The sequence below is a fragment of the Rattus rattus genome, chromosome 15 (assembly GCF_011064425.1).
Source record: "Rattus rattus isolate New Zealand chromosome 15, Rrattus_CSIRO_v1, whole genome shotgun sequence".
Classification (NCBI taxonomy): Eukaryota; Metazoa; Chordata; class Mammalia; order Rodentia; family Muridae; genus Rattus; species Rattus rattus.
In genome coordinates, this window is record NC_046168.1 from 12,137,275 (window position 1) to 12,164,752 (window position 27,478).

The following is a 27,478-nucleotide window of genomic DNA, read 5'->3' on the forward strand; positions in this document are numbered from 1 at the left end:
AAGACTCTGAGATCCAATCAGGGGCTTCAAGGAAGCAGTGATTGACTGAACTGCCTAGAAGAGCCTTACACCAACTGAGGTATCTGGTAATGACACTCTCTAACCTGTTAAGTTTCCAGCTTTTGTGAGCTGTCATCCATGTTGGGATGGGCCTTGATGATGCAGCTGTCTTTGAAACATTTCTCCTGCTGTAAGTAACACCAATAAAACTCATTGGTTTACTAAGCTGGACTTGAGTGGTTTCCATATTTTGGTCTGTCACTGGCTCCCTGTGTAATGGGTAGACATGTATTTGTTCCATCTCCCCAGACAATTCTGTTACACAATAAGTGGTCTGTTGAAATAGAGCAGTGAAATGCTACTGGGCTGAGCAGGTAATGTGTTTACTGTGCAAGCCTGACAAAATGAGTTCAATTCCTAGAATCCATGTAAAGTAGGAGAGAATGATTCTCCAAAGTTGTTCTCTGATCTTTACATATATAATGCAGCACCCTTGTGTACACATACATACACGACATACATATGCAATAATATATTTCTTTAATGAGGGAGAAGTGAAGAAAGCAGAGGAAGCTAGTTCATTAATACCTTGTAAGAAATGCAGAAGGGGATCCTTCAAGTTGTAAAGAAAGGATACTAGACATATCAAAGCCATATAAGTACATAAACTTCTCCTATAACAATAATCACACAAACAAAAAACCCAGCATTACTGTAATTTTGGTTCACAACTGTTTTTTATTCAACAGTATTTAAAATAGAAAAGCATAAAAAGTTATAAACTTGTTATTGGACACGCATATGGTATTTGTGACATTGATAATGTAAGAAAGGGGGATACAGCTAAAAAGAGAAGAAGTTTTGTATGTGATTGAAATTATTAGATAAGATTGTTGAAACTTTAGGATGTTCCATGTAAGCTGCATTAAAAACCACATGAACAATACGCACAAAAAGAAATTAAAGTAAATCACACAAACCACTATAAATATCAACCAGATGCAAATAAACCCTAAAAGAAGAAATAAAGGACCAAAAACTGTAAGACATAGAAAACAAAATGGCAACAGTGAGCCCTTTCCTTTAATAGTCACAGTAGTCACTTTCTCAATGGATTTAATGCCCTAATAGAAGATACAGCTTAGAAGAACACATTTAAAACCTAAGGATCAACTATATATTGTATACAGACTCACTTTAGAACTATATACACTAAACTAGAATGAAAAACATGTCCCATAACACAAGTAACTCAAAGAGGGAAGTAGCACACAGGTAAGAGACAAAGGATGTTACATAATAAGGGTTAAATTCATCAATTAGACACAGCAATTCTTAGGAAAGATATGTCAACTAAAATTGCTAGGTATATGAAGGAAATACTGACAGAACTATGGGAAAATAAGACTGTTCTAGGGTTACAGATAGAAGTAAGGCAGACCAACAAGGAAAAAGAACACTTGAACACCACCACATACTATTTAGACATCATAACATATACAGAACACATACCCAACAAGCAGAATATACATTTTTCTCAAATATACATAGAACACTTTTGGGGATACATTAGAGCCACAAAGAGCCCTAACACATTAAGGGAAATTACAAACCCACAAATATGTGTAAAATAAATAGGACATTTTAAAATAACTAATGGTTGAAAGAAAAAGTCACCAGGAAAATTGGAACACTTGCTGAAACAAATGAAAACACAAAATAGCAGAAGTATTGTGATGTGACAAAAGCAGTGCTCGGACTCACAGCGATGCAGCATGGTCCTCAAATGACACGGTCCTCAACAATCTGACCTTATTCTTCAAGGAACAAGGACAAGGACAAGTAGACAGATCAGAGCAGAGGAAAAGAGAAAAACACACATAATAAAAAGAACCAAAACCACAAACAAACCCCAAACCCAAAGACTTTGTCTTTCAAATCTCAAAACTGATAAACCTTAGGTAGACTGGCTAGGTAAGGGAGAAAAAGAAAATCAAAATGTGACAATGGGCTAGGGAGATGGCTCAGTAGATAAAGTGCTTCCTATGCAAGCAGGACACTAGAGCTCAGATCCCCAGAAACCCACCCGAAAAGAGAAAAGGCTACGTACAGTGGTGGGTCTCTATATCCCAGGACTTTTAAGAGGCAGAGATGGGGGGATCCCTAGGGCAATATAACTAGCCAGTTAGGAGCTTGGTATTCAACTGGGAGACTGATTCAACAGAGATAAAAGATGAGGCCTTAACTTCACCCCCCCCACACACATATATGTGCACACACCTGCAAACAAGTGACTATAAATACACATAGTGATGTATCTTTAAAAGGGTTGGGGACATCATGGCCAATTTTCCAAGAATGAAAAGCACAAAGCACTATAAACTATACCGAATCAATATAACCATTAGGTAATAGGCAAAATAGAAAACCCACCAACTTTGATTCATGAAGAATTAGGAATCTAAATAGACAGACCTCTAACTAGTGAGATTACATCTACTCTCCAAGCCTTCCCAGCAAAGGAAAGCCCAGTCCAGGTACATTCTACCATCTAAACAACTAACACTATTCCCCCCATCCCCCACCCCTTCTTTTGGAGACAGATTCTCACCATATAGCCTTGGGTGACTTGGAACTGCCACACAGAACAGGCTGGCAAACTCAAAAGTCTAAAGGCAACAAACGCTATGCCTAACCAAATTAAAATTAATTCTGACAAATTATTCCAAAACCTTATAAAGGAGGGAGTATTTCCAAAGTACCAGCATTACACTCATACCAAAACCAAACAAGCTCTACCATAAAAGGTCACATTGCTACAAAACTCCTTAGAAACAAAACCATAGCAAAATGATAACTAAAAAGCCTAACATAGGCCAATAGCTCAGCTGCTAAGACTGACAACCTGAGTCTGACCTCAAAACCCACATGGTAGAAATGACTGACACACCAAACACACTAAATGTAAAATTAAAAATTACTATCAAACAGAACTCAACAACACTTGAAAAGGATTATGTAGGGTTGGAGAGATGGCTCAGTGGGTAAGAGCACTGGTTGTTCTCACAGAGGATCCTAGGTTCAGTTCCTAGCACCTGCATGGCAGATGACAACCATCCTGTTAACTCCAGGTCCAGGGGACCAATGCCCTCTGATGGTCTCTATGGGTACCAGGCACACATGTGGTACACATACATACATACATACACACACACATACATATATGCAGGTAAACATTCACAAATATAAAATAAAAATAAAGCTTTTCAAAAAGTATCTAATTCAAAAAAATATTAGATACTATGTCATGATCAAGAAAGATTTACTGACAGAATGTTAGGATGACTTAACAGTAACAATGACAAAAATCTGATAGGTTGGAGAGAGCTTAGTTGGTAAAAGTAGATTGCCTTGCAAGCAGGAAGACTCGTGTTTGGGCCCCAGGATCTATGGGAAGTCATGTGTGGTGTACATTTATAATCCCAGAGACTATGGGTTCCCGAGCCTCAATGGCCAGGTAGTTAAGCCTGTATGGAGAGTTCCAGGAAAGAGACCCTGACTCTGAAAACAAGGTGGATGATGCCTGAGGAATGAGCCTCAGGGTTGTCCTTTGACCCCCACACCAATGTGCATGTATGCACCGACATTCAAGCATATGTACATCCGTATAATTAAAAACAAAAACACATACATACATCAGTGAAATACACACTATCAAGATGAAGAAAAACCAGTGATTTCAAATGATACAGAAAAATTATCTCATAAAATTCAAGATCCTGTCATAATAAAAACAAAAAATTAAAAGTAGGTCAAGAATGCAAAAGCCATACATGAAGGTCTCACATTATATTCAGTGAAGACAAAGCTTTTTCCTTAATCCCAAAAGTAAAACAAGGATGCCCACTTCATCACTAGTATTCAACCCAGTACTAGGTTCTAATCAGGCAAGAGGAGGAAGTGAGAGGCATCCAAAGGGAAGGGAGAGTAAAATTACCAGCTGCACTTGTTCATGAACGAACAATGATCCTAAATGGGAATTAAGAAAATAATTTATAACGATATCACAAGGAATTAATATACTTAGGAATAAATTCAACCAAGGACTCTAAATGGAAAGACACTTGTTTAAGAACCAGAAGACTTAACATTGTTAAGACTCAGTACTTCCTCAAATGGCAGATCTAACACAGTGTCTGTTAAAAATCCACTGATGGACACAGATAAGTCATACAAAACCTCCAGGAAGCCCAGAGAGCCAAAACAACATTGAATGGAAAAGTGGAGGGGACCAGCAAGATGGTTCTCAGGTAAAAATGTGCAGTGCAAGCCTCATGACCCGCGTTCAAGCCAGAACTCAGGGGGAAGAACCTATTCCTGAAAGTTGTCCTCTGACGTCCTCATGCAGCTGAGGGACATGCATGCACACATTCATACACACTTTCCTCCTTAATGTCAAGGAATCCCAACAACCAAAACAATATTAAAGAGTAAATAAATCATATTATTTGACTTCAAAATTCAATATAAAGCTCCATTAGCAAAAACAGGATCATGAGGATAGAAAAAACAAAAGGCCTAGAGCAAGATACAGAAATAAACCCTCATACTGTCAAATAAATTTTGATAAGGGATCCGAGAGCAATGAAAAAGAGTCAGTCTTTTAATAAATGATTTAAGGACATCAATGATTTTATCCACAAGAATAAAAGTAGGCCTTTTACAACATACAATTATCTCAAAATGGGTCAAAGACTTAACCCAGAGGGTCAAAGCTACGAAATTCCTTTTAAAAAAGCTCCAGGCAAAAGTTTTATAATATTGGATTTGGTGATACCAACAGCACAGGAAATAAACTACGTCAAAATTAAAATGAGTTTTGTACTAAAGGACATGTTGTGCAGAGTGAAAAGAATGAAACTATTTGTAAACCATGCATCTGACAAAGCATCACCCCCCATACACAGAAACAGGCTGGTGAGATAGCTCAAGTGGTCAAAATTCCTGCCACTAAAGTCTGGCAACCTATCTTATTCCTAGAACCCAAGTAAATAAAGGTGGAAGGCAAGAACTCCGGGAAAATTGTGATTTTCCACATGCATACCACAGTACAGGTGCCCCTGCCCACAATAGATTAAAAAGTAGGTTCCTAGGACAGTCTAAATTAGAGGCAGAGAGCAGAATGGAATGTCAGAGCTGGTAGAAGGAGCTAAGGTGGTACATGTTTATTTTGAGGGCAGGATCTATGCAGTCTTAGCTGGCCTGGAGCTCGCTATAGACTAGGATGATTTTGAACTCAGAAGTTGTCCTGCTTCTGTCTGCTTAGTGCTGGGATTAAAGACATGCACTACTATGCCCAGTACAGCTAAATTTTGTATGATGATTTCTAGAGATTGCTTATACGATGTGAACCCAGCCAATGAACCTAAATTGTACAGTTAATAATGGTTAAGATACAAATCTTTTGCCAAAAGGAAAACATTTTACAAAAAAAAAAAAAAAAAAACCAAAAACCAAAAAACCAAAACGAACAAAAATCCAGAGCATTCTATACAAGAGGTCAAAGTTAATATGGCCAATCCTGAGACAAAGTGTCTCAAGTGGCCCAGGCTGGCTTTGTATTTGCCATGTGGTCAGGCCAGGTTGGCAAGGTGACAGGCCAGTTACCTGTGGTACAGGCTTAGTGCATGCTAGGCAAGCACTCTACCAACAGATCTGCATTATCCAGTCCCTAAACACCATGGGGTGTGTTTTAATTCTCAAACAGGGTTTCTCTGTGCAGCCCTGGCTGACCTTAAACTCAATCACTAAAGCAGGATGGCCTCAAACTCAGCGATACACCTGCCTCTGCTTTCTGAGTGGGGACTGAAAGTGCAAGGCCTGGATACAAAACATGTTTCTAAGAGAAATATGCTTAGAAATGGAGCTTAAGAAGAAAGGTTGTTGATAAACTATGCTCACATGCTCGGCAAAAAAAAAAAAAAAAAAAAAAAAAAAGGAGGATCATGTATAAAGAACATAATAAAACATGGCACACTGAAAAATGTTGAAGGGTACATGGCAGCTAATTCTAGTTATCTGGAAATAGAATAAATGGAAATTATGAAGGCAATGAATGGGTCAAGCTTGGGATGCCCACCCAAATCCACACAGCAAAGGTAATTTATAAAGAAATTAGCATTTTCCCCTTTAAGTAGCACAGAACCACTCCCATCTCCTTGAACTCCAGGGTGTGGGTTTATCACCTGCTATTTTTACTTGCATAAACAATATGGTGCTAAGTGGACCTCATACCAAGACACCAAAATGCAAATAACTCCTTTAAACACTTGCTTTTCACTTTCAGAACTGTTTTGATCTCATTAGAGGCTTTTGTTTTGGTTAATGAAATTAAAACCAGAGGTAGTTTGCCACCACCCAGTGCTTAACTGTTCCTTTGTAAGGTCTTTCTGTTTCACATCCCATCTGCTCTTGCTCTTGGGTGCTGAGTGTACTGATGGGCTTTAAGAGGCTCTTTTCTTTCTCTTTCTTAAACACAGGGTTTCTCTGTGTAGCCCTGGCTGTTCTGGAACTCATTCTGTAGACCAGGCTGAACCACAAACTCAGAGATCAGCCTTCTTCTGCCTCCCAAGTGCTGGGACTAAAGGTGTGTGCCACCACACCAGGCTTGAGAGGTTCCTTTCGAGTGTTTTAGTCCATGAGGTCCACTTTCCTTCAACTGTCCAAAGGCCACTGTAGGCAGTAATACTCTATTTTTAAAATCAAGGCTCTGGTTTGTACCCGATGAGGATTATGGTAATTAGTGGGTTACTGATGAAACTTTCTTGATCTACAGAAATCTCTCATGATTTTTAAGAATTCTCAAAACTGAATAAGAAAGCACAGTTTCTCCCTTTTCTATCTGTCCAACTGCTGTATGTAATTGAGTAGTTTCTTAACCTTTTCTTCCCATATCTTAACTCCCCAGATTTAAACAAACAAGTAAAACATCCCTAAATAGAGAAATAAAAAGTATGCTTGTTGTACTTCAGCCTCAACTGCGATATCATCTTTATTTGAACAGGGTCTTTCTGAGCAACTCAGGCTGTTGGGGGAGCTCACAATACTCCTGCCTCTGGCTCCCGAGCGCTGAGATTACTATACAGTGGTATACAACTCAATTCTGATACCAATGCTTAGCGTCAGTGCAAGAATCGATAGCTCTAGGGATCAGATTTCCTCCAAGAAAACATGGGCTGCAAGTGATATCTTTAGACTATGAAAATTCCAGGGATGCTATAAAGAGGCAAGTTCCCAAGAATTTCTTGGTTTAAAACTTTGCTGAACTTGGAAAAGCACTGTCTTTCAATAAAAGACTACAGTTATGACTGATCTTATTAGAAAAGATACAAATTAAGCCAACCAGGTCAACGAAGACTCAGGAGTAGAATGGAGGGCAATGCAGAACTTCTGTGCTTTTGTTCTCCTGGCGCATCAGCATAGCTGCAGTATCCAGAGCATTTAAGAGTCTTGCCATGTAATCCAGGCTAGTCTTAAACTCATGATTCTCTTATTTCGACATCAGTCTCCCAAATGTTGGGATTATAGGTGTGCAAGGCACCTGGCTTATCCAAAGTTCTTTTTTTTAACTGGAGCTTCAATACTGAGGCATGACTGATTAATCAAACAGGCAATGTGACTAGGCCAGCATACTTCTGTCAATCAGTCATTAAGTGAACTCAGGGCCTTACAATGAGCCAAATAAAGAGTATAACAAAGATACTTCAAAGAACTAGCTTTTGATCTCACAGAGAATATTCTCTAAGACAATGATGAGACAACCCCCCAAAACCATAATGAAATTTTATTACGTACAGTTGATAGAAGCAGGAGTAGTAAGTACTCTTCTGTACAAAGCAGACAACTGGTCTTAAATACAACAGAGAGAAATGTTAGTCCTACAACAACAGATGATACAAATGGAACCATTGAGAGACACACTAAAACATTTAAAAGTATCTTCTTTCTCGATAGTCCACTGTGCATTTTTTTAGAGATGGGGACACGTCCCAGGCAAGGTCACAATGGCATTTTATTGCCCTCGATGCTGATTTTCACTGCATGTGCAGATCTGCTTTTTTTCCTGATATCTGTGAACTTTCTCATCTGTTTATCCAGCCGACTGATACCTTTCTTGGAGGTTGCCTGAAACTAAGATTGGGGAAAATTGAAGAACAAATTATTGAAATATGTAAATCTAGCAGTCAGAAGAGCCTGAAATGTAACAATAACCAGAACATGCTTTAGTGACAAGAACAAAGTGTTAGGAAAAAAACTATTGAATTCTCAGCGACGATTAGCTGGTTATTGTCTGTGCTTTATTTTTAATTTTGCCACAATCCACAGAAACTTCCCAAATGACAGAAGGGGTAAATACAGAAACTACAATCTTCCCAATCTCATCACTGACATCTGACTCTCTGGGGCTAATTACCTGACATACAATTTCAAACAATTCTAGTATTAAAAAACAAAAACCAAAGACAAATTATTAGAGAAAGACTTTAAACATAACCAACACAGACAGACTCTTGGGTGCTGAAGTTCAAGATCCAGCCTTGGGGTGAGTTTCTCTGCTCTGCCTCAGCAGTGTCAAGAATTCTGTGCAAACTCTACTGGTCGCTGCTACTACCAGGACATTCCACCTGCTTTTACAGTTAAAGGCTTAGTTGGGGTTTTTTGTTGTTGTGCTTTGTTAAAAACAAATATTTAAAAATATTTCAAATAATACATTTCTTACAAAGATGTGGTTTCAGAGGAACTGACAGCTTTTATAAAATAAATCTGAAAAAGCCTGCTGCTGATGTCGAAGACCAGCGTGAGTTCTTGCTGACTACATTAAGAATGGTGACAGTGATGGCTTGAATGAGAATAGCAGCCACAACCTCATGTATCCGAATGTTTAGTCACCAGGTAGTAGAACTGTTTGAAAGGATTAGGATTAATTAGGAACATGACCTTGTTGGAGTGTGTCACTGCGGGTGGCTTTTGAGGTTTCAAAAGCCCATGCCAGGTCCAGTCTCTCCCTCCCTCTCTCTGCCTGTGAATCAGGATGCAACTCTTAGCTCCAGTGCCATGAGTGTCCCATGCTCCCACCATACCACGCCCCCGACGATAATGGACTCACTAACCCTCTGAAACTATAAGCAAACCCTTAATTGCTTGCTTTTGTAAGAGTTGCCTAGGTCATGATGTCTCTCCCCTGCATTAGAGCACTGACTATACCATAGTAAGTAACCTTCCCTTCTGGCTACATTGCTATGTGGGCTGCAGTGGGGTAGTGGGGAATGGGGAAAAGCAAAAATATCATCGATGGTTTTACCCAACGTGAATATCGCATGCTACAATACTGACTTGCCAAGCAAGATGTGCCCACTTGGACAACAGTGGCATGACTATTATGAAGGTAACCAACCACTTTGTTACTTTTGAGGCTTGCTCTACAGGAGAATTCATGCTTGGTACTGTAAGTCTGACCAAAAGTCATAGCTTGGGAGGTCATAAGCCCTAGGACCCTAACATTACTGTGTTGCTACACATGTTGTCAAAGTGTCTTCAAATATTCATGGTTATACCCGTACATCAGCCTTGTTCAGAGAAGCTTCTTTCTATAGTGGGTGGCAGTTAGTGTAGTTGAGTCATAATTAGTCAAAATACTAAGGATAAGTGATTGTTCAGTTGTCAGCCATACATGGGAAACCTGTATCAACACCTCACAAGGCTCAAGGAACACAGAAAAAGAGGGGCTGGAAAATGTAAGAGCCAAAGGATGGGGAGGAATATTGGGGAGTTGTGGTCATGAGCTCACCGCAGCTATGGTTACTAACCCAAAATTAAGCCAACAGTCCAGCACACGGCATAAACTGGATTCAATGAATTACAAAAACTATATATAAATAAATAGGAGATAGTGAGATGGTTCAGTGGGTAAAGGTACTTTCTGCCAAGCCTGACAACCTGAGTTTGATTCCCAGAACCTAAGTGGTAGAGCAGAGAACCAACTATGAGTTGTACTCTGACACCCATAGGTGCACTACTGCACACAAACCCAGAGATATATAAGCACAAACACGAATACATGTATACTGAAAACCAACAAACTACATAGGAGAAAATGTGAAGGTAGGAAAAGCACATGAGTATCTAGAAGGATAAGGGAGGAGATATTGGGGAGGGCAGACAGGGCCAAGTTATGCTGTATACACACATGTAATTGTCAAAAAAATAAATAAAAGACTAAAAAAAAAAAAATAAAAAAATAAAAATGACAGATTAGAAAAGACAGGTGCTTTTCTTTTACTTCTCTCCAAATATTTACTACTAAATTACCTCCAAAGCTATAATCTCAGAAACACTAAAGGTAAGCAAGACCCTCTAAGCCTTCTTCATCCATTCACAGACTTAGCCTCACCATAATATGAACAAACTTGCTAATAGGAAAATATTAGCAAGGAACACACTTTCTATGGCTTTCTTCAAGTTTTCTAGGAATACCCCAATTCCAAATGTGCCACTAGTACTCTCAGCAAAAAAATTCACTGTTAGATAAGAAAGTTTTATCCCCAGCTTATCATTCCTAAACTGTCCTTTTATTTTGTACAAGGAGTTGGAGGCTTTACTGCTCAAATCTCTGACAATTACTCACCTCCCTGAAGCCCCACACACCAAGCTAGACGTCTCTTTGTTCACTCCCAGGATCTTCCCTTAATAGTTTGAACCCTCTGGATCTGTTTGGCATTAGCACCAGGGATACCCCCCAGGCTGGTGCCAGACTGCTCCTGCTCACGACTTATACCTAGTTCACAAATTTCTCAGTGATTGGAGTTTCACTACAGCCACCCAGAACCTAACATGCCAAATCCAATGATCTTCATTTCCTCATTCATCAACTCTGTACATTCCTATGGATATTAGGAAAGCCATAATGTTTTATAAAGAGGGGGAAAAAAAGACCCTTTAGAAAATTAGCAAAGAACATTTGCTAAAAAAATAAATAAATAAATAAGGGGGGGGGCATGCACAGCTACATGACAACACATAGTAAATCATTAAGAATGGAGTCAGACGGAATTTTGCCATATTAAAACCAAACCCTCAAACTCAAGTTAGAAAAGAATATAATCACATTACAGACCAAATTTTTTTTAAAAGGCTAATGTTCATGCATGCATTAAAAAGGAGCCAAAAGCTACAATCCAAAATGTTAACTTATATCAAGAGTACAAGTTATATTAATTCTATCTGTAATGCCTATATTTTAAAACTTTATACAAAAATATGCATTGCCACCACCATTTTACTATTATTTTTTAAAAAAGCTCCATCATTCACAGGCAGATGGATCTCTGTGAGTCTGAGGTCAGTATACTCCACAGAGCAAGTTTTGGGCCAGCCAAAATATTGTCTCTCAAAATAAAGTTTTGTTTTTTTTGTTTTTTTTTTTGTTTAAGACTTATTTACTTATTTTATGTATGTGAGTACACTGTTGGCTCTCTTCAGACACACCAGAAGAGGGCTCTGGATCCCATTACAGAAGGTTGTGAGTCACCATGTGGTTGCTGGGAATTGAACTCAGGATCTATGAAAGAACATAGTGCTCTTAAACACTGAGCTATCTTTCCAGCCCCCAAATAAAGACGTTTTGGGGCTGGAGAAATGGCTCAGTGGTTAAGAAAGAGAACATTGACTGCTCTTCCAGAGGTTTTGAGTTCAATTCCCAGCAACCACATGGTGGCTCACAATCATCTATAATGGAATCTGATGCCCTCTTCTGGTGTGTCTGAAGACAGCTACAGTGTATTCATATAAATAAAACAAACTTTTTAAAAAAGTTTTTCAGAAAAAACTATAAAGCACAAAGACTACTACATATCCCTTAAAAATAAATCTCCCATGCAGATTAATGAGGAGAAATGAACAAAAGGACATGCCAGTCTGGCTGACAGAGCTTAATTTTGGCAGACTAGATAAATATCAGTACATTATGATTGGAAACGTAGGAAGTGAGCTTTCCTTCACTGGAGGAAAAGAATATACAGCTCTCCTACCCACTCTGCCTACAAGGATATGGGCTCATAAAAGCAATAGACGACAGGCCCTGGGAACATGGACTGTGCTTCCACGGCGGACCCGCCAACAAACTTTTATTACATTTTCGTGGCTTCATTGTTACTGCCAACTTCCAAAACCAGAAGTATTAGGAAAGGAAATATAAATAAGGTGGCTGAAATAAGGGAGGATATAGTGAGAAAAGATAAGCAGGTTCCAAAAAGAAATAAGTATGAGAAGGAATATCAAGGAGAAGTGGCCATCCACTTAGATATGGAACCTGAAAAAAGGAAGTCTGTGTGGAGGAAATATCATCTACCTAAAGCCCATCTGCTTTATTTACTTTCAGTAGTTAAAAGCACACCATGGCAGGAAGATAAAGGAATTGAAAGAAGCCTAGGGAGAAGCACAAAAGGCAGCAACATACTGTGCCGAGCAGTGGGGGTAACTCTCCATCTCAGTGTCACTGGCTTATGACCAGGTGAGGAATACCTGTGGAATATATCTACATGTCCACTAGAGGGTGTTAAGTAATGGGTCCTTGATGAATGCTATCATGTCACTGACTAAAGGAAGAAGTCACTTCTCGTGTACCAACAAACCACTAAGGCAGTTTGTACACCTGTAATGCAGACTGTGATTCTGGGGTAAAAAGGCTTTCTCAGTTGGGCAGTAGTGATGCACGCCTTTAATCCCGGCACTCAGGAGGAAGAGGTAGTTGGCTCTCAAGTTTGAGGCCTGCCTGGTCTATACAATGAGTTCCGGGACAGTCAGGGCTACACAGAGACACCCCGGGTTTGGGTGTAGTGTGCTCTTTTTATAAAAATTGGTAATAATCAGAACAAACAAAATGTTTACTAGGAAAGTCTCTATTATTACTGGTATAGAAGGGGACCCGAATGCCAGCTCCTAAGGATTCAGGGGTCTTTATGATTCAGGATGCTGGCCAGGATTATTTTTTTCAGAAGCTGATTTCAGGCCAGGTGTTTTTTGTTTTGTTTTTGTTTTTTTCTTTGCCTAAGAAAGCACATACTTGTTTCCACTCTGCTGGCAATTCAAGCCCATGCACAGCTCATGCTTCCTTGGGAATACCTCTGAGATACACACTGTGGAGGGGCCAGGACTACAGGGGCATTCTGTTGCCTTCGATGCTGAACTTGACAGCACGGTGCATTTGGCTGAGCCTCTTCTGCTCTGCAAACCGCCTCTTATGCTTTTCCAATCGACTTAGACCCTTTTTAAGAATACCAGGCTAGAAAGAGTGGTTTGATGGGAGAAAAAGATTACCATGAAACAACATTTGTGTAATATCTTCATTGATGACAGGGAAAGTGTCTAATGTATCAATTTCACAACAGAAATGTTTAAGCAGATGGAAAGAGAGGTGAGGATCCAAGAAAGCAGGTAAATTCTATTTCTCATGATTCTTTAAGTGAATAAATAAATAAATACCTAAGAGATGCCAAAACAGATCTCTGTGAATCAAGCTTAACTGCTATAAACATTATTAAACACAAGGAAAGGGAAAACATTCAAATGTCCCTGTTCTTCCTCTGCTCACTCACCCTGGATGACTCCATTTCTACATTCCACTTGGGCCTGACAACATAGTCCTTGTTTGATGGCATTGGGACTCTCGCACGGGCACAGAAGCCAGGATCTCCAGGTCTAAGAGCCCTGAGGAAGGGAAGAAAAACCATATACTGCTTACTTATCTGGCCATAGCAGAGGCTAAGTGAGATTTCACCCTTTTATTCCTAGGCCCCCTCATTCAGCTACAATGTTTCAAATCTTAACCACAGACCACCTACCTACCCCTCATTATATGGCTTCTCAATGGCAACTTCCTCTTTATTTGTATGAATTCTTGCTTCTCCTTGGCCTTAGATGTTCCCATGCTCTGTCCTTTCCAAGGCTAGTCTCAAAAATATGTTTTCTTAAATTTATGTGTCTGAGCATTCGCCTTCATTTATGCATATGCACCACAAGAAAAAGGAGTCAGATCTACTGGAGCTGGAGTTACAAACAATGTGAGCTGGGAACGGAATGTAGGTCCTCTGAATAATACAGCAAGTGCTCTTGAGCCATCTCTCCAGCTCCAGAGTATTCCAAATCCTAAGTTTTCTAACTAAGTCTTAAGAGTTACAAGGTGATAAGGAAAAAAATTGGGTTGTCAAAATAATCCCTCAAAGCTCCATGTATCCCCACAGTTTCCCACAGTTCCATGAATGCCCATAGTTCACTAGGGTTTTGCATAAGCAACTCATACATTTTCATTTGTTTCTTCTTATAGAAAACGTGTGAGGTCACTACAAATCCCCTAGCAGCTATATGAAGTAACAGAGACAGATCCCAGTGTCTCTCTCAATACTGACTTTCCAAACTATAGCATATCGCAGTCAGGACACTGATCCAACCTCTTTATCTTCTCTTCTTAGCTTCACTCAGTGTAAGTTTTACTTGTGCTTATCTTTAGTTCTAGGCAACTTTGAAAATAACCATGCTACACTAAGAGCACAATTCTTAGTGAGTCAAGCCTCTCTGTCAGTGTCTGAGCAGTTAAGCCGTTTGGTCCTATGGAACTCCCTGTAAGGGTATGGTGAGAGTAGACACACCTGAGAGCAGGGAACAAACATCAGCTCTCATCTCCAGGACCTGTTCCAGGATGCACTGACACATCAGTACCAGCTCCTCAGCTACACTCCTTTGCCAACTTGGTTAGTTCATTTTTTATTCTAGACTCTAAGCTTTGGATATAAACATCAAGTCTATGGTATTTCTAAGAGTATCTTAGAAACTTATATGGAAGGGCTAGAGAAATAACTTACTAATTTCTTCAAATCTACTTCCTCTTCCTAAGTTTTGGTAGATGGTTATATCACTCTCTATATTTTGGCTTGAGTCTTCAATTGTAAGCTAACTTCTCCCTAAATATGTCACCAACTCTAAGCAACTATCTCTACAATGTCTTCTCAGCCTCTGTTACCCCATTACTAACCCCATTTAATTTTAACACTACCTTCAGCCCACTGCTCTAGCCTGTCCAAACGATACCCTCAGAGCCAGAATTTCTAAAATATGACAGTTTCACACATAAACTCAAAACCTTCTGCTACATCATAAAAGGAAGCAAAAATTCCACGTTTTGATCTTGGGCTTCTGCTGGTTCACACTGCATCTCTAGGATCCCCCACTGCCATCATCAGTTCAGCACATCTGCCATTCTGAAACTAGGACTGTATATGAACCACACATCTTACTCTATATCCCTCCATGAAACTACTTGATACCATGGGACAATTTTAAGTTTCTTTTGTATTCTTTAAGCTTTAGACTTAAAAGGATTCTAACACTTACCAATCAACAAATCAACAACAGAATACTTGTTAAATGAACTATTAATTCTTTAGAGAACAAAATACACTGCTTTATAATTATTCAATAAGCATCAAATTGAAAAAATTATCCTCTGGCAATGGGAACAAATAATTTAATATTGTGCTTATAATGAAGTAAAAAACAAAATCTCTATATGCTAGGAAAGATCAAGACAAAACTTACTTTTCCTCTCCTGTTAGTACCTTTTCCAGGTCTCTTCGTGGTGTCTGACCACCAGTGCTGGAAAAAAGCAAACAGTCAGATACCAGAAATCTCGAATTCTTAGAAGTAGGGAGAGCATATCAAATTATCACATTTATATTATAACCAATACCTTTACAGTGAATCAGAAAAGCAATCAAAAGTATGTGTGTGAGGGTATACTTGTGGCAGTCGGAGGATAACTGGAGTTAGTTTTCCTTACACCTTCACTTGGGTTCTGGGGATCACTCAGTTTGCTAGCCTTGCATAGCAAGTGCCTTTATGCTCTAAACCATCTTGCTGGACTGAGACCTTGTCACTGTTTTAAAGTACTGTTCACTTTAACAGTCATTTGTGCAGGAGGTTTCATTCTGGGTGAGCTACCCAAACTATCCTTATGACTGATTACCCTGCCCTTCCAGGATGTATCCAGAATACTGATAAATTCAACCAATAATGTTCTTTTCTTCCTAGGGTTTTGGACTTGGAGCTGAGAAGTTGTTTTCTGCGAATGGCTAGAACACTACAGTCTCTTAACATTCCAGCACTGGGACAGCACACTGCATTCAGCTGTCCCAGAAAGGTCTTCTGTAACTGCCATTAGATTAAACTACACTTGTGCATTCATACCTGTTCCCTCATACCTGCTCATTCTTCGTCGCTGTGGCATTTGTTCTAGATCTCTCTGCTCCCTTTCTTCTCTTGTCATTCCTTTATAGTTTGAGGTAAGACCAAATATGGGCCGAGACCACTCATCTGCAAAAAGGAAAAGTAAGTATTTAGTTCACAAACTAGCGTTTTCTCCCAGGCTTTTAAATAACCATACCCTAATACTGGGCAGTATTATAGGCATTTACAGAGTATTTCTTTTTTAAATGTGGAGCATAGGAAAATGAAGACAAACCTAGAGCTCACAATCAGTATGTCCTTCTGTGAGGATCTAGATTTCTCTGTCATAAACAAGGTAGAAAAGGAAAAAGTCTTGGAGGATGACAACAGCAACTGTGGCTAACTATCTTGATAGTAGTGCTCTTTACATATCCTCTCATTTAATCTTTATAACAGCCCAAAGAAAACAAAGAATTAATATCTCTTTATTACACAGGTGGAGACCAAGCCTGAAGCTTCGGTTACTAGCTGAGGATTTGCAGGAAGGTGGTACAGTCAATACTATAAACTAGGCATGGCTAAATCCAGGCCTGCATTCTACCCACTCTCCACGGTCTTGGTCCAGAGCTAGAATACATGCTTTTAATTGTTGTAGTTAATACTGGAAAACACATTTAAATAATCCTAAAAGCATTTTAAGCGTAAGAGAAAAAGAGCTAATACCTGTGTGAAGGCACTAAAATTCTTCTATTCCACTTTATTCAATCATTTTAACAAATACTGGTAAAAATATAGTTCTTATATATGCAGCTCCCTCCCTCCCTCCCTCCCTAGACATTAAACAAACTAAAAGCAAACTTCACATACTGATTAATTTCCCTGCCATATCCTTGTTGGACCTTGATTCCTTAGGATGTTTATACAGATACATCACTGCTCGGCCAATTCCACTATGCTTCAGGGTCTCTTGGCTCACACTAGGTAGCTAGGGAACAAAAAAACATACATGCATATTAATTCACTCATAAGCTAGGAGGTATGTTAATCTAGAGATCTTCAAACTCTCCTTCATTCACATTAGAACTAATACAAAATTCTATTTTCAGGATCTACAAAGACATGGAACATCCTCTGTGCCGACATCCAAAGTGGAGATTTTAGTGTTAGTGAAGTAAAACCTGACAATGTGAAGAAATGTAAACTACACACACTTAAGGGGGCAGCAGTCCAGCCCAGGCTGTAGAAAGCAACAAATCGAAGTCTGAATCTAAGCACAGCACCTGCTAGTCGCATGTCTTTGGATAAGTCATTTAACTTCTCTTAGTCTCCTCATCTATAAACTAGAGGCAGCATGCCTAACTTTACAAGCTTTTTTTGCAAAAGACCAATAAGCTAACACACAAAGCACCTAGCAGTGATTTGCACACAGAGGCTCCTTCCAAGTTTCTTCAGATGTTAAGCAACTTTCCTAGGGTGTCCTAATCATACCAAAGAGAACCCAACTAGAGACCCAATTGAAGTTTATCATCTCTAAATGTAGTACGCTTTCTACTTCAAGTGCCTCTCTACAATATGACCACTTCTGGACTGCTCCTCTAAGAAACCACTGCCTGTACTAAGAACTCTTTCCTTGAAAACTGTCATTAATCAAGTTTTACAAGGTTTTGTGATTCTTTTTGTTTTTTAATGCTCATTTTATTAGGTTTCCCAAACCCCTTTTCTGACATGCTGTAGCAGAACAAAATTTATAAGTAAATGGTACAAAATACAAGTCTTCACTACAGAAACCGCATTTGATACTTAATAAATTACAAATTATCTGTGGCTAACCTCTTGCAGAATCTTTAACAATTCCTCCCGAATCTTCAGTGCAGGCAAACTCCTATCTGGTAGAGGTGAGAGCCACTCTTTAATGGCAGACATCACACCACTGTCAATAAATGTTTCTTTAAGGTCCTGCCTAGAACAGTAATGATAATAACGATGAACACAGTGACCATGCCAAGTCTATCACCCTGACTTTATTCACATAGTGACATTTCAAACTGCTTCTAAAGAAAGGTTATATATACTTACTGTCTATCCAACCTCTATTCTAGTTTCAAAAACAGTATATAAAAGTTAGTTTCCGGGGGTTGGGGATTTAGCTCAGTGGTAGAGCGCTTGCCTGGCAAGCGCAAAGCCCTGGGTTCGGTCCCCACCTCCGAAAAAAAGAAAAGAAAAGAAAAAAAAAGTTAGTTTCCAGAACTACAGACTTGACAAAGGTAACTTGCTAAGATATGCAAGTTTTACAAAACAGATTAATACCAATATTAATGATATAGACAATTAAAAAAAAAAAGAGAAGCCCAATTATTACTAAAAAAGAAAAAATCTATTAGAATAGTTTCGTAGTGGAGAAAATATCTCAGTTAAACACCAATATTTAAATTCTGCTTTATATTGTGGAATAAACTAGAAAATGGAACATATCTATATGAGACCTGCCAGACAGCTTTGCCTGCTGCGGTGGAGAAAGCAGTCCCAGTTGGCTGGCTGGTGTGTACGGCACTTCTCCAGCTAACAGAAATAGGTCGTCACTGTAGTCAGTTTTACAAAGTTGCTCATGACTCCAGCAAACTAATGAAAGAATCCCCCAGCACGGACTTAGGAAGCGCGAAGGCTGTGATGTACAAGATTAAATGAATCTGCACAGCATGAGCTTTAAGCAGCATCTCCCAAGATTAGCTGTTTCCAACTACCATGGGAATAATAGATGAAAATTTCCAAGGTCTCAATTGTCTATAAAAAATAAAATCAGTAAATTTCTAGGTTTTCTTTTAATATTACTAGTTTTCTGTTTGTTGTTTGCAAAACGCATTAAGGTTTAAAAAAAAAAAGTATGAGCCAGGCACAGTGGCAAAGTCTGTATTTCTGGCACTTGGTAGGCAGAGAGGCAGGCAGATCTCTGTGAGTTCAAAGCCAGCCTGTAAGTTACAGGACAGCCAGAGCTACACAGAGAAACCTTGTCTCAAAAAACAAACAACAACAAAAGCACCAAAAAATCTAAGAAGAACAGTAACTACGGAAAATGTACTCATCCCTGATTTCTATGGCCCAATAGAAGGACTTAATTATTTAATAGTTCTAGAACGGTATATGGTTTAAATATTATTTTATTAAAAGAAATAAAATTTCCAAGAAAACAAAAATACTTACTTTTTAAGGTGCATAACCACAGTAGGCAATAAGGTTAATTTTTTCAGAGCAGGCTTTTTTTGATTATTCAATTGCCTGTCTTCCTATTCAGAAAACAGACCCCCCACCAAAAAAAAAAGGTTTAAAATAAAGTAGCATTAACTCTTAATAGGCAACTATAACCACTACAATTCTGAACTTTAAAACAGAAAGAAACTATGTTCTAAAGAGAAAGGACAAGCTGTCTATACAAAGCCAATTTAGTCAGTCAAACCCATAAAGCTGTTACATTGCTTTTCCACCATCAGAAGTGAGAGGCACAATGTCATTTTCACTATGGACAAGTTTTCAAGTCTTTGAAGTTTATTGTAGTAACAAAATATAGCTGGGAAATTTTGGTTTCTCTTCAAGAATTATCTTTCAGTGAGGAAGGACAGTATAACCTATTACTAAAAATATTTATTTGAATAATTCCTACTTTTTTAGACACTTTATATTTGAATAGACATCAACTTTGTTTGTGAACCAGATAGCTATGAAAACAAACTTCCCACTTGCTTAAAAACGATTCACGTTTACTTGAGATTTTCCTAGCCATGTGGCTGAATCTTTACAGTTAAGATTATTTATAGCATTAAAATTTAGCAAGCACACTATTACAGAAAGCAAGGAACCTTTTATGGTAGTCTAAGTTTAAACATTTAAAGAAGAAAAAGATGCTACAGCAGTCTGGGGGAGGGTGCAAGAGGAAGGAAAGGTAACCCAGAAGAGAGATCTCACCTCAGCAGCTTCGTTCATCTTGACAATCATGGCACTCACGACATCATCTGCATCACTAATAAAAGTGCCCCCATCTCGATTTCGTCTGCGTTTGCCACACATGCTCTTTTTTCGTTGTAACATCATCTCAAAATCTGACAGAAAGTCCATACTAGGCAGCAACACACACACACACAAAAAAAAAAAAAAAAAATCAAGCTCTTCACTCATACACCTTCTTTAATCAATTTAAGAACACCGAATTGGCCAGGCAGTGGTGGCACATACCTTTAATCTCAGCACTTGGGAGGAAGAGGTAGGTGGACCTCTATGAATTCGAGGTCAGCCTGGTCTATAGATCAAGTTCCAGGACAGGGCTACACAAAGAAAACCCCACCTCAAAAAACAAAAAGAACACCAAATTGTCTAATCTTGAGTCAGAGAAGTACTACTGTTGTACTACTGTTGTTTTAAGACAGTTTCTTTGTGTAGTTGTGGTTGTCCTAGAGCTCACTACATAGACCAGGTTGGCCTCAACCTCAGAGATGCACCTGCTTCTTCCTGGGATTAAAAGCACGAGTCACCACCACCCAGCTACATATTTTAAAGTTCACATATGCATAACTTCCTGCCACAAGAGGAGGACTTTATGTCAACTCTTATTCTACCCACTGTAAACATTAATCACACCAGGCCTAAGTTTTTCATATGCCACATTCACACCTGTCACCGATTAGCTTGAGAAGGAACCTCTCAAGTCCTCAGTCTAGAGCAGTCAATTTAGGTGCACTGCCCTTTTAGGAATAGGAAATGTTCAATTATTTGAACGTTTTTGTCTTATTAACAATGACAGAAAAAACTTAACTGCTGCTTTTAGTACTGAAGAGCTCAGCCAATCACTGTGACTTTACAGCTATCCTCACTCAGACCCAAGAGGGTGCTACCTCACTCTGCCCCTCGTCATGCTAATAAACCCAACACTCTGAAGGCAGCACCCGAACAGTGCTGCTTGATTCTTGCACACCACTAAAGAGGAACTCCACTTGCTAAACTCTTCACAACCGTGGGCAGTGTTCAGTCATGCTCCCACCCCTCATGGCATCGTCTTTTTGTGGACACGGTTCGCAACTATCTTAACAAAAGTAAGCAAAGTATGATTAAGTAACATTTTAGTGTGGACTTGAGCTTCCCACCCCTCAACTTCTTTTCATATTAGGTTATTTTTTAGTAGTTTATCTTGTAAAAAATAAATTAGGAGTGTCATATAATGGTATAAATTTAGGACATCTAAGCACAGAGCAAATAATAGCAAACAATTCACTAATACTATATAGAAGAGGTAAAGGGGAAGAAGAGAAAAATGAAAGAAAGAAGACAAAGAGACATACTCTTCCAAATCTGGAAACCCAGATGAGAAACAGGAAACCTCAATGGTCTCTCCTTCACTTTTCTCCTAACAAACCACTTACTGCTTTCCTCTCTTTATGTTATCGTCGGAATCAGAATCTTCTGCTTCTTTTAGCTGTGTTTCATTTTTCTCTTCCTCCAAATCTTCTTGGTTAAATCCCTAAAGGCACAGTGAGTTAGCCTATCATAACCATTTTGCAGATTTCCTTTTGCAAACAACTCCCAAAATTTCATGCTAAATAATATACTCACAAGACAAAAAATACTGAATAGGTATCAAAAAGGACATAACAAAACCTCCCTCCTTACCCCTTATCCGGGGAATTTTTTTGTTTTTGTTTTTGTTTTGTTCCAGAAAAGTCCACACCTGAATGAGCACTTTCATGCTCTAGTGTCCCCTTTAGTATATATATGCCAGCATACTATCCACAGCAGGTAGGGCTGCTGTACTGCACTTTCCAAATTCTACAACCTAAAATACTTCTATTCTTTGTAAGGCTTTGTACTTTCTCACTGTAAGTATTATAGAACTGCTGCACAGAAACAAAACCATGCGTACGTAGAACGAATAGCCCCATCTTATACTTACTGTAAATTCCTCTTCCTCTTCATCACCAGATTCTCCAAATATATCTGCAATAAGATTTCTAGAAAAGCAAATATAGTAAGATCCATCTGCTTTCTTACATTTGCTTATGTATCATTTTTACAAACAAGGTATGATTTATGGACAGTAAAATGTGCAGACCTAAGCCAATAGTTCAATGGCTGTAACAAATGTACACTCAGATAACCAGTGCTCTACTCACGAAGCCTATTTCCACAGAGGTTTTCTCACAGTCTTTTCTCATTCGGGCAGTGCTGAACTCAAAGGTGTTTTGGTTTTGTTTCAAATACTCTGACTGAGTCACATCCCCAGCCCTTGACAGCCCTTTTAAATCGACCTTCTACAACCAAAACCCAGAGGTAACATGATTACTGACCCTAGCACCATTTGTTTTACCAGTTCTTTTTTTTTTTGGTTCTTTTTTTCGGAGCTGTCCTAGGCAAGCGCTCTACCACTAAGCTAAATCCCCAACCCCGTTTTACCAGTTCTTAAACTTCATGTAAATGGATTCCTTGAAAACCCCCATGTTCTCACTTACTCTTCTTCATTGCCTGATTCACTATCACTCCCAAACAGATCCTTCTCTTCACTCTTCTTTACAGAAGACTCTTCTTTCCCGACTTCTTCTTCACTATCAGATGCTACCGTCTTCTCTCTTTTGCCTGATTTGTCTGATACAACATCACTATCAGAATCATCAGCATCAGAGACAACTCGACTCTTCTTTGCTGCTGCTGGAAAATACAATCATTCGTGGCCAGTTAGAGGCTCCTGATACACAAAAAAATACCTAAAAAACCTCGGAACACACATAAGAAAATTCAACTGACCATCTCTGGTTTAGCAATCTCTAATTTTTCAAGGAACCGTTTAAAAAAAAAAAACTAGTCCCATATTGCAACTTTTTTCTTTTTTATGTAATTTTCCCCCCTACACACTTAAGCGCATTAAAACAAAACAAACAAAACAAAAAACCACTGTATTGAAACTGGTTTTTTGAGACAGGGTTTCTCTAACAGCCTTGGCTATCGTGGAACTTGTTTTGTAGTTCACGCTGGCCTTGAGATCTGTCTGCCTCTGCCTTCTGAGAGCTGGAATTAAAGACGTGCACTACCACTGCCCTCCCAACTCTGGATTGAACTTTTAATTTTGGTTACTCTCCTTTATATAGTCATCCAGTTTGTTCATGCAGTTTATTCCCATTCTTAGACAATATCTTTCTTTCCCTTAGTTTTGTATTTTTCTGTTTGTGTCTCTGTCTTCCTTGCCCCATTAGTCTGGCTTTACCTTACTGTCTTTAAAAAAAAACCAATTTTTACATTTAACTAATTTTGTTCTTGAACTCTTTTACTACTTAAGTGATTGTTTTCCTTTTAAATTTTTCTCCTAATGTCCTGCTCTTGTCTTCCCCTCTAAAACATCTTCAGCTGTCATCTATTATACCTTGCTTCTCTTCTCCTGCCTTCCCCGCCTCCCTTTACCTCTCTGATTATTTCCATCCTTGCCTTAGGTAATTTCTGACTCCCAGCACTCTCTACGGTAATGCTGCCTGCCTACTGGTGCACTGGTGCGGTGGCTAATTCTAAGCATCTTTCTAGATCTTGTGTGATGCTGCTGCTCCTACAGCAGTTTGTCTCCTTCTCGCTTACTACATGGGGCCGAGCCTTCAAGAGTAGACTGCTCAGGAAAATGACTCCCATCCCCAGATTAAGAAAAGACATCCAAACCAAGAGGTATAAAAGAACTGAAGCAGCTAAAATGTAGGACAGAAGTTTCAAAACTTTCCTGGTAAAATGAACAATGACCTGAAAGGCTAAGAGCAGATGAATCTGATCCACACCCCAGAGAGCTAGTGAGCAACACACAGGGGAAGGGGCTACACAACAGACGAGAATCCTGAATGGAAAAGTCAGCAACACAGAAGAAACAAACCAGCAAGAAAACTGAGATTTTACGTGAGGAATAAGAGGGGAGGAATTGGGGTTGGGGATTTAGCTCAGTGGTAGAGCGCTTGCCTAGGAAGCGCAAGGCCCTGGGTTCGGTCCCCAGCTCTGAAAAAAAGAACCCAAAGAAAAAAGAAAAGAGGGGAGGAATTGCTAGAAACAAAACCTCAGTAAATGAAATATGATCTAAAGTTTTTTCTAAAAAAAAAAAAAAAAATCAAGTTACATAAAAAGGTATTAAGAAGTATTCCCTGTGAAGATGGAGTCTGAGGCAGTAAAGACTAACACTCTGTAGAGCTATGGTCTCTAAATAGAACCCTCTAAGCCTTCTCGTATGTGGATCCTCAACAATGTTTTTTTTTTTTCTGGAGCTGAGGACCGAACCCAGGGCCTTGCGCTCGCTAGGCAAGCACTCTACCGCTGAGCTAAATCCCCAACCCCCCTCAACAATGTTTTAACATTTAACAAAGAGAAGGACTTCTGAAGCTCAGTTCCTGTCCGAGTGAAATTCAAATTAGCAGTTGCAGAGAATCCCAGCCTACTATAAGTGCAGACAGGAGTTTTCATGGGAACATATTTCTTTAAAATACTGGCTTTTCTAGGAAAGTAAAATGAAGTCTTTTATACTGGCAATTAAACCATCATTTCAAGCACATAGAAGTTAATAAAGTGAAGTTAGAATAACTCAAAGGAAATTTAGCCAATGCTAGTCAAGGAAAGTGAGTGTTTTCATTATATTTAAGAATATCGCTCTTTCTCTTCAACGAGGCGGCCGAGCGGCAGACACCAATATGCAGATCTTCGTGAAGACCCGGATGGGTAAGACCATCACTCTTGAGGTCGAGCCCAGTGACACCATCGAGAATGTCAAGGCCAAGATCCAAGACAAGGAAGGCATCCCCCCTGACCAGCAGAGACTGATCTTTGCTGGCAAACAGCTGGAGGATGGCTGCACCCTGTCCGACTACAACATCCAGAAAGAGTCCACCTTGCACCTGGTGCTGCGTCTTCGCGGTGGCATCTTCGAGCCGTCCCTTCGTCAGCTTGCCCAGAAGTACAACTGTGACAAGATGATCTGCCGCAAGTGCTACGCACGCCTGCACCCCCGTGCAGTCAACTGCCGCAAGAAGAAGTGCGGCCACACCAACAACCTGCGCCCCAAGAAGAAGGTCAAATAGAGCTGGGCCATACCTGGCCTGTGACCCCGGGACCAAATAAAGTCCCCTTCCATCGACTGGAACAGTAAAAAAAAAAAAAAGAATATCATGCTAGGTGTGGGGATTTAACTCAGTGATTCAGCACCTGCCTACTACTAAACACTAGGCCCTTGTTTGACCCTTAGCTTCCAAAAAAAATAAACAAATAAAAATAAGGCAATTAGAATATCATGCTGGAAAACAATACAGATCTAACATCTAGTATTAACCATAAAGATTTAAAGCCAGTAAAAGGGCTAAGAATAAGTGACTATTGAATGCTCAACCATAAATGAGACATCTATCTCACTCTCTCTAAGTCTCAGGAAATAAATAAAGTAGAAAGAACAGGGAGAGCCTCAGAGTCAGAGGTGTGGGGAGGTGGTGAGGACTAGAAACTTCCAATCATGACATGGCTGTTGCATCTGTGTCACAACATCTATGGATACCTGCCCAAGACTGGAACCATCAACTTAAGGTCATGTGAATCCCCATCTTCCCTAACGATTTATACTCAGCTCAGTTCATGGTTGGCAGGGAAAGGAGAAATATTTTCTTCAGTAGTGGACCCACTGGAAAGGTACATGATTTCTATAAGGTAAACCTAAAACTCATTTGGTTACAAAAAATCCATAAAAATGAGAAAATATAAGAGTGGGAGTTGCTAAGGCCCTGGGCTTGGTCCCCAGCTGGAAAAAAAAAAGAACCAAAAAAAAAAAAAGAGTGGAGTTGACAAGACAGAATAATGAGATAAGTATGATTACAATATATTATGTACTTATGAGAAAAGGCCATGAAGAAATTAACATTACAATTAATATATGCTAATAAAACATAGCAGAAGAGGACCCGATATTTTAGTTTTAACTAGAGACAGTAAGTGACAACAGGATCTTACATGCTTTGTCTTCGTCCTCACTATCAGAAAGCACGGCAGCCTTCCGCTTTGCTACTTTCTCATCCCCCTCCTTTTCTTCGTCGTCATCACTGTCAATCTTTTGCCTCTTGGGTTCTTCCTCCTCGCTGTCAGAGCTGTGGAGTCCTTTTCTGTCTGCATGGCCGTCTGACTCATTCTGCACTTCAGAGTCTTCCCTCTTATTCTCCCCATCACTGTCCTCTGACTCTGGCTTTTCTTTATGTCTGGAGGCATCCTCAGCTTCAGAATCACTAGCAGGTCCTTTCTGAGGGTCCTCACTTTCCGAGTCGCTGACTCGGGGTTTGGGGAGCTCCTCGCTTTCCGAGTCACTAGCCTGTGGCCTTGGGGGATCCTCACTTTCTGAGTCACTGACTCGAGGTTTGGGGAGCTCCTCGCTTTCCGAGTCACTGACCTGGGGCCTTGGAGGATCCTCACTTTCTGAGTCACTGATCCGAGGTTTGGGGAGTTCCTCGCTTTCTGAATCACTGATCCGAGGTTTGGGAGGCTCCTCGCTTTCTGAATCACTGGCCTGTGGCCTTGGGGGATCTTCGCTGTCAGACTCGCTGCCCTGAGGCTGCAGAGTGTCCTCGGTTTCAGAGTCACTGGCTGCATGCTTTCTACCCTCTTCCTTTTCAGAGTCACTTGCATGCCCATTAAGAAGCTCTTCCTTTTCAGAGTCACTCCCCTGCTGGTGGACAGCTTCATTTTCAGAATCACTGGCAGGAGACTCTGCATGTTCCTCGGATTCAGAGTCACTGTCTTTTGGCCTGTGAAGCTCCTCACTTTCAGAGTCACTGGCATGAACATTGGAGGGCTCATCATTCTCAGAGTCTGTTCCATTATGTATCTTGGTCAAGCCATCTTCTCTATCACTAGTTTCATTCTGAAAAAGTTAGAAAAAAATTAGCAATACCAAAAAAGGCAGTGAAACTTTAAGATTTTTCAGCAATTTTTTTTTAAAACGTAGGAATTTGTGGATACTCAAAGAAGGTTTTTAATCCTATACCTATATAGAGGTATCACTTTAAATTAAGGCCAGTCTGTGAAATGAACTATCATGGTTTAGCCCCCAAAGAGAAGTATAATCAAGCCTGTATAACATACTCCCAGATGTAGGGGGGTCTCAGTTTTTTCAAATGGAGCCTTAATTCCTTACATAATTCTAGTTACCCAAAGAAATCACTAGAGCCAATTCTTC

The 27,478-nt window shown here is 39.6% G+C and overlaps 2 protein-coding genes across 2 annotated transcripts in view; one reads left to right on the plus strand and one right to left on the minus strand.

Moving 5' to 3' along the window:
- Positions 1-7,033: 7,033 nt before the first annotated feature.
- Iws1 (interacts with SUPT6H, CTD assembly factor 1) overlaps positions 7,034-27,478 on the minus strand; it is a 31,919-nt gene continuing 11,474 nt past the window's right edge. The window contains 12 exon segments of the mRNA XM_032886264.1: positions 7,034-8,190; positions 13,653-13,764; positions 15,649-15,705; positions 16,311-16,422; positions 17,143-17,260; positions 18,106-18,235; positions 19,474-19,556; positions 20,233-20,383; positions 21,681-21,778; positions 22,208-22,265; positions 22,764-22,959; positions 26,263-27,163. Coding sequence (XP_032742155.1) covers positions 8,059-8,190; positions 13,653-13,764; positions 15,649-15,705; positions 16,311-16,422; positions 17,143-17,260; positions 18,106-18,235; positions 19,474-19,556; positions 20,233-20,383; positions 21,681-21,778; positions 22,208-22,265; positions 22,764-22,959; positions 26,263-27,163 — 2,148 coding nt within the window. The 3' untranslated portion in view covers positions 7,034-8,058.
- Positions 24,925-25,403, plus strand: LOC116885021 (ubiquitin-60S ribosomal protein L40-like). The gene has a single exon (XM_032886263.1). It carries the CDS (start codon positions 24,960-24,962, stop codon positions 25,344-25,346), a length of 387 nt encoding a protein of 128 aa, XP_032742154.1. The 5' UTR covers positions 24,925-24,959; the 3' UTR covers positions 25,347-25,403.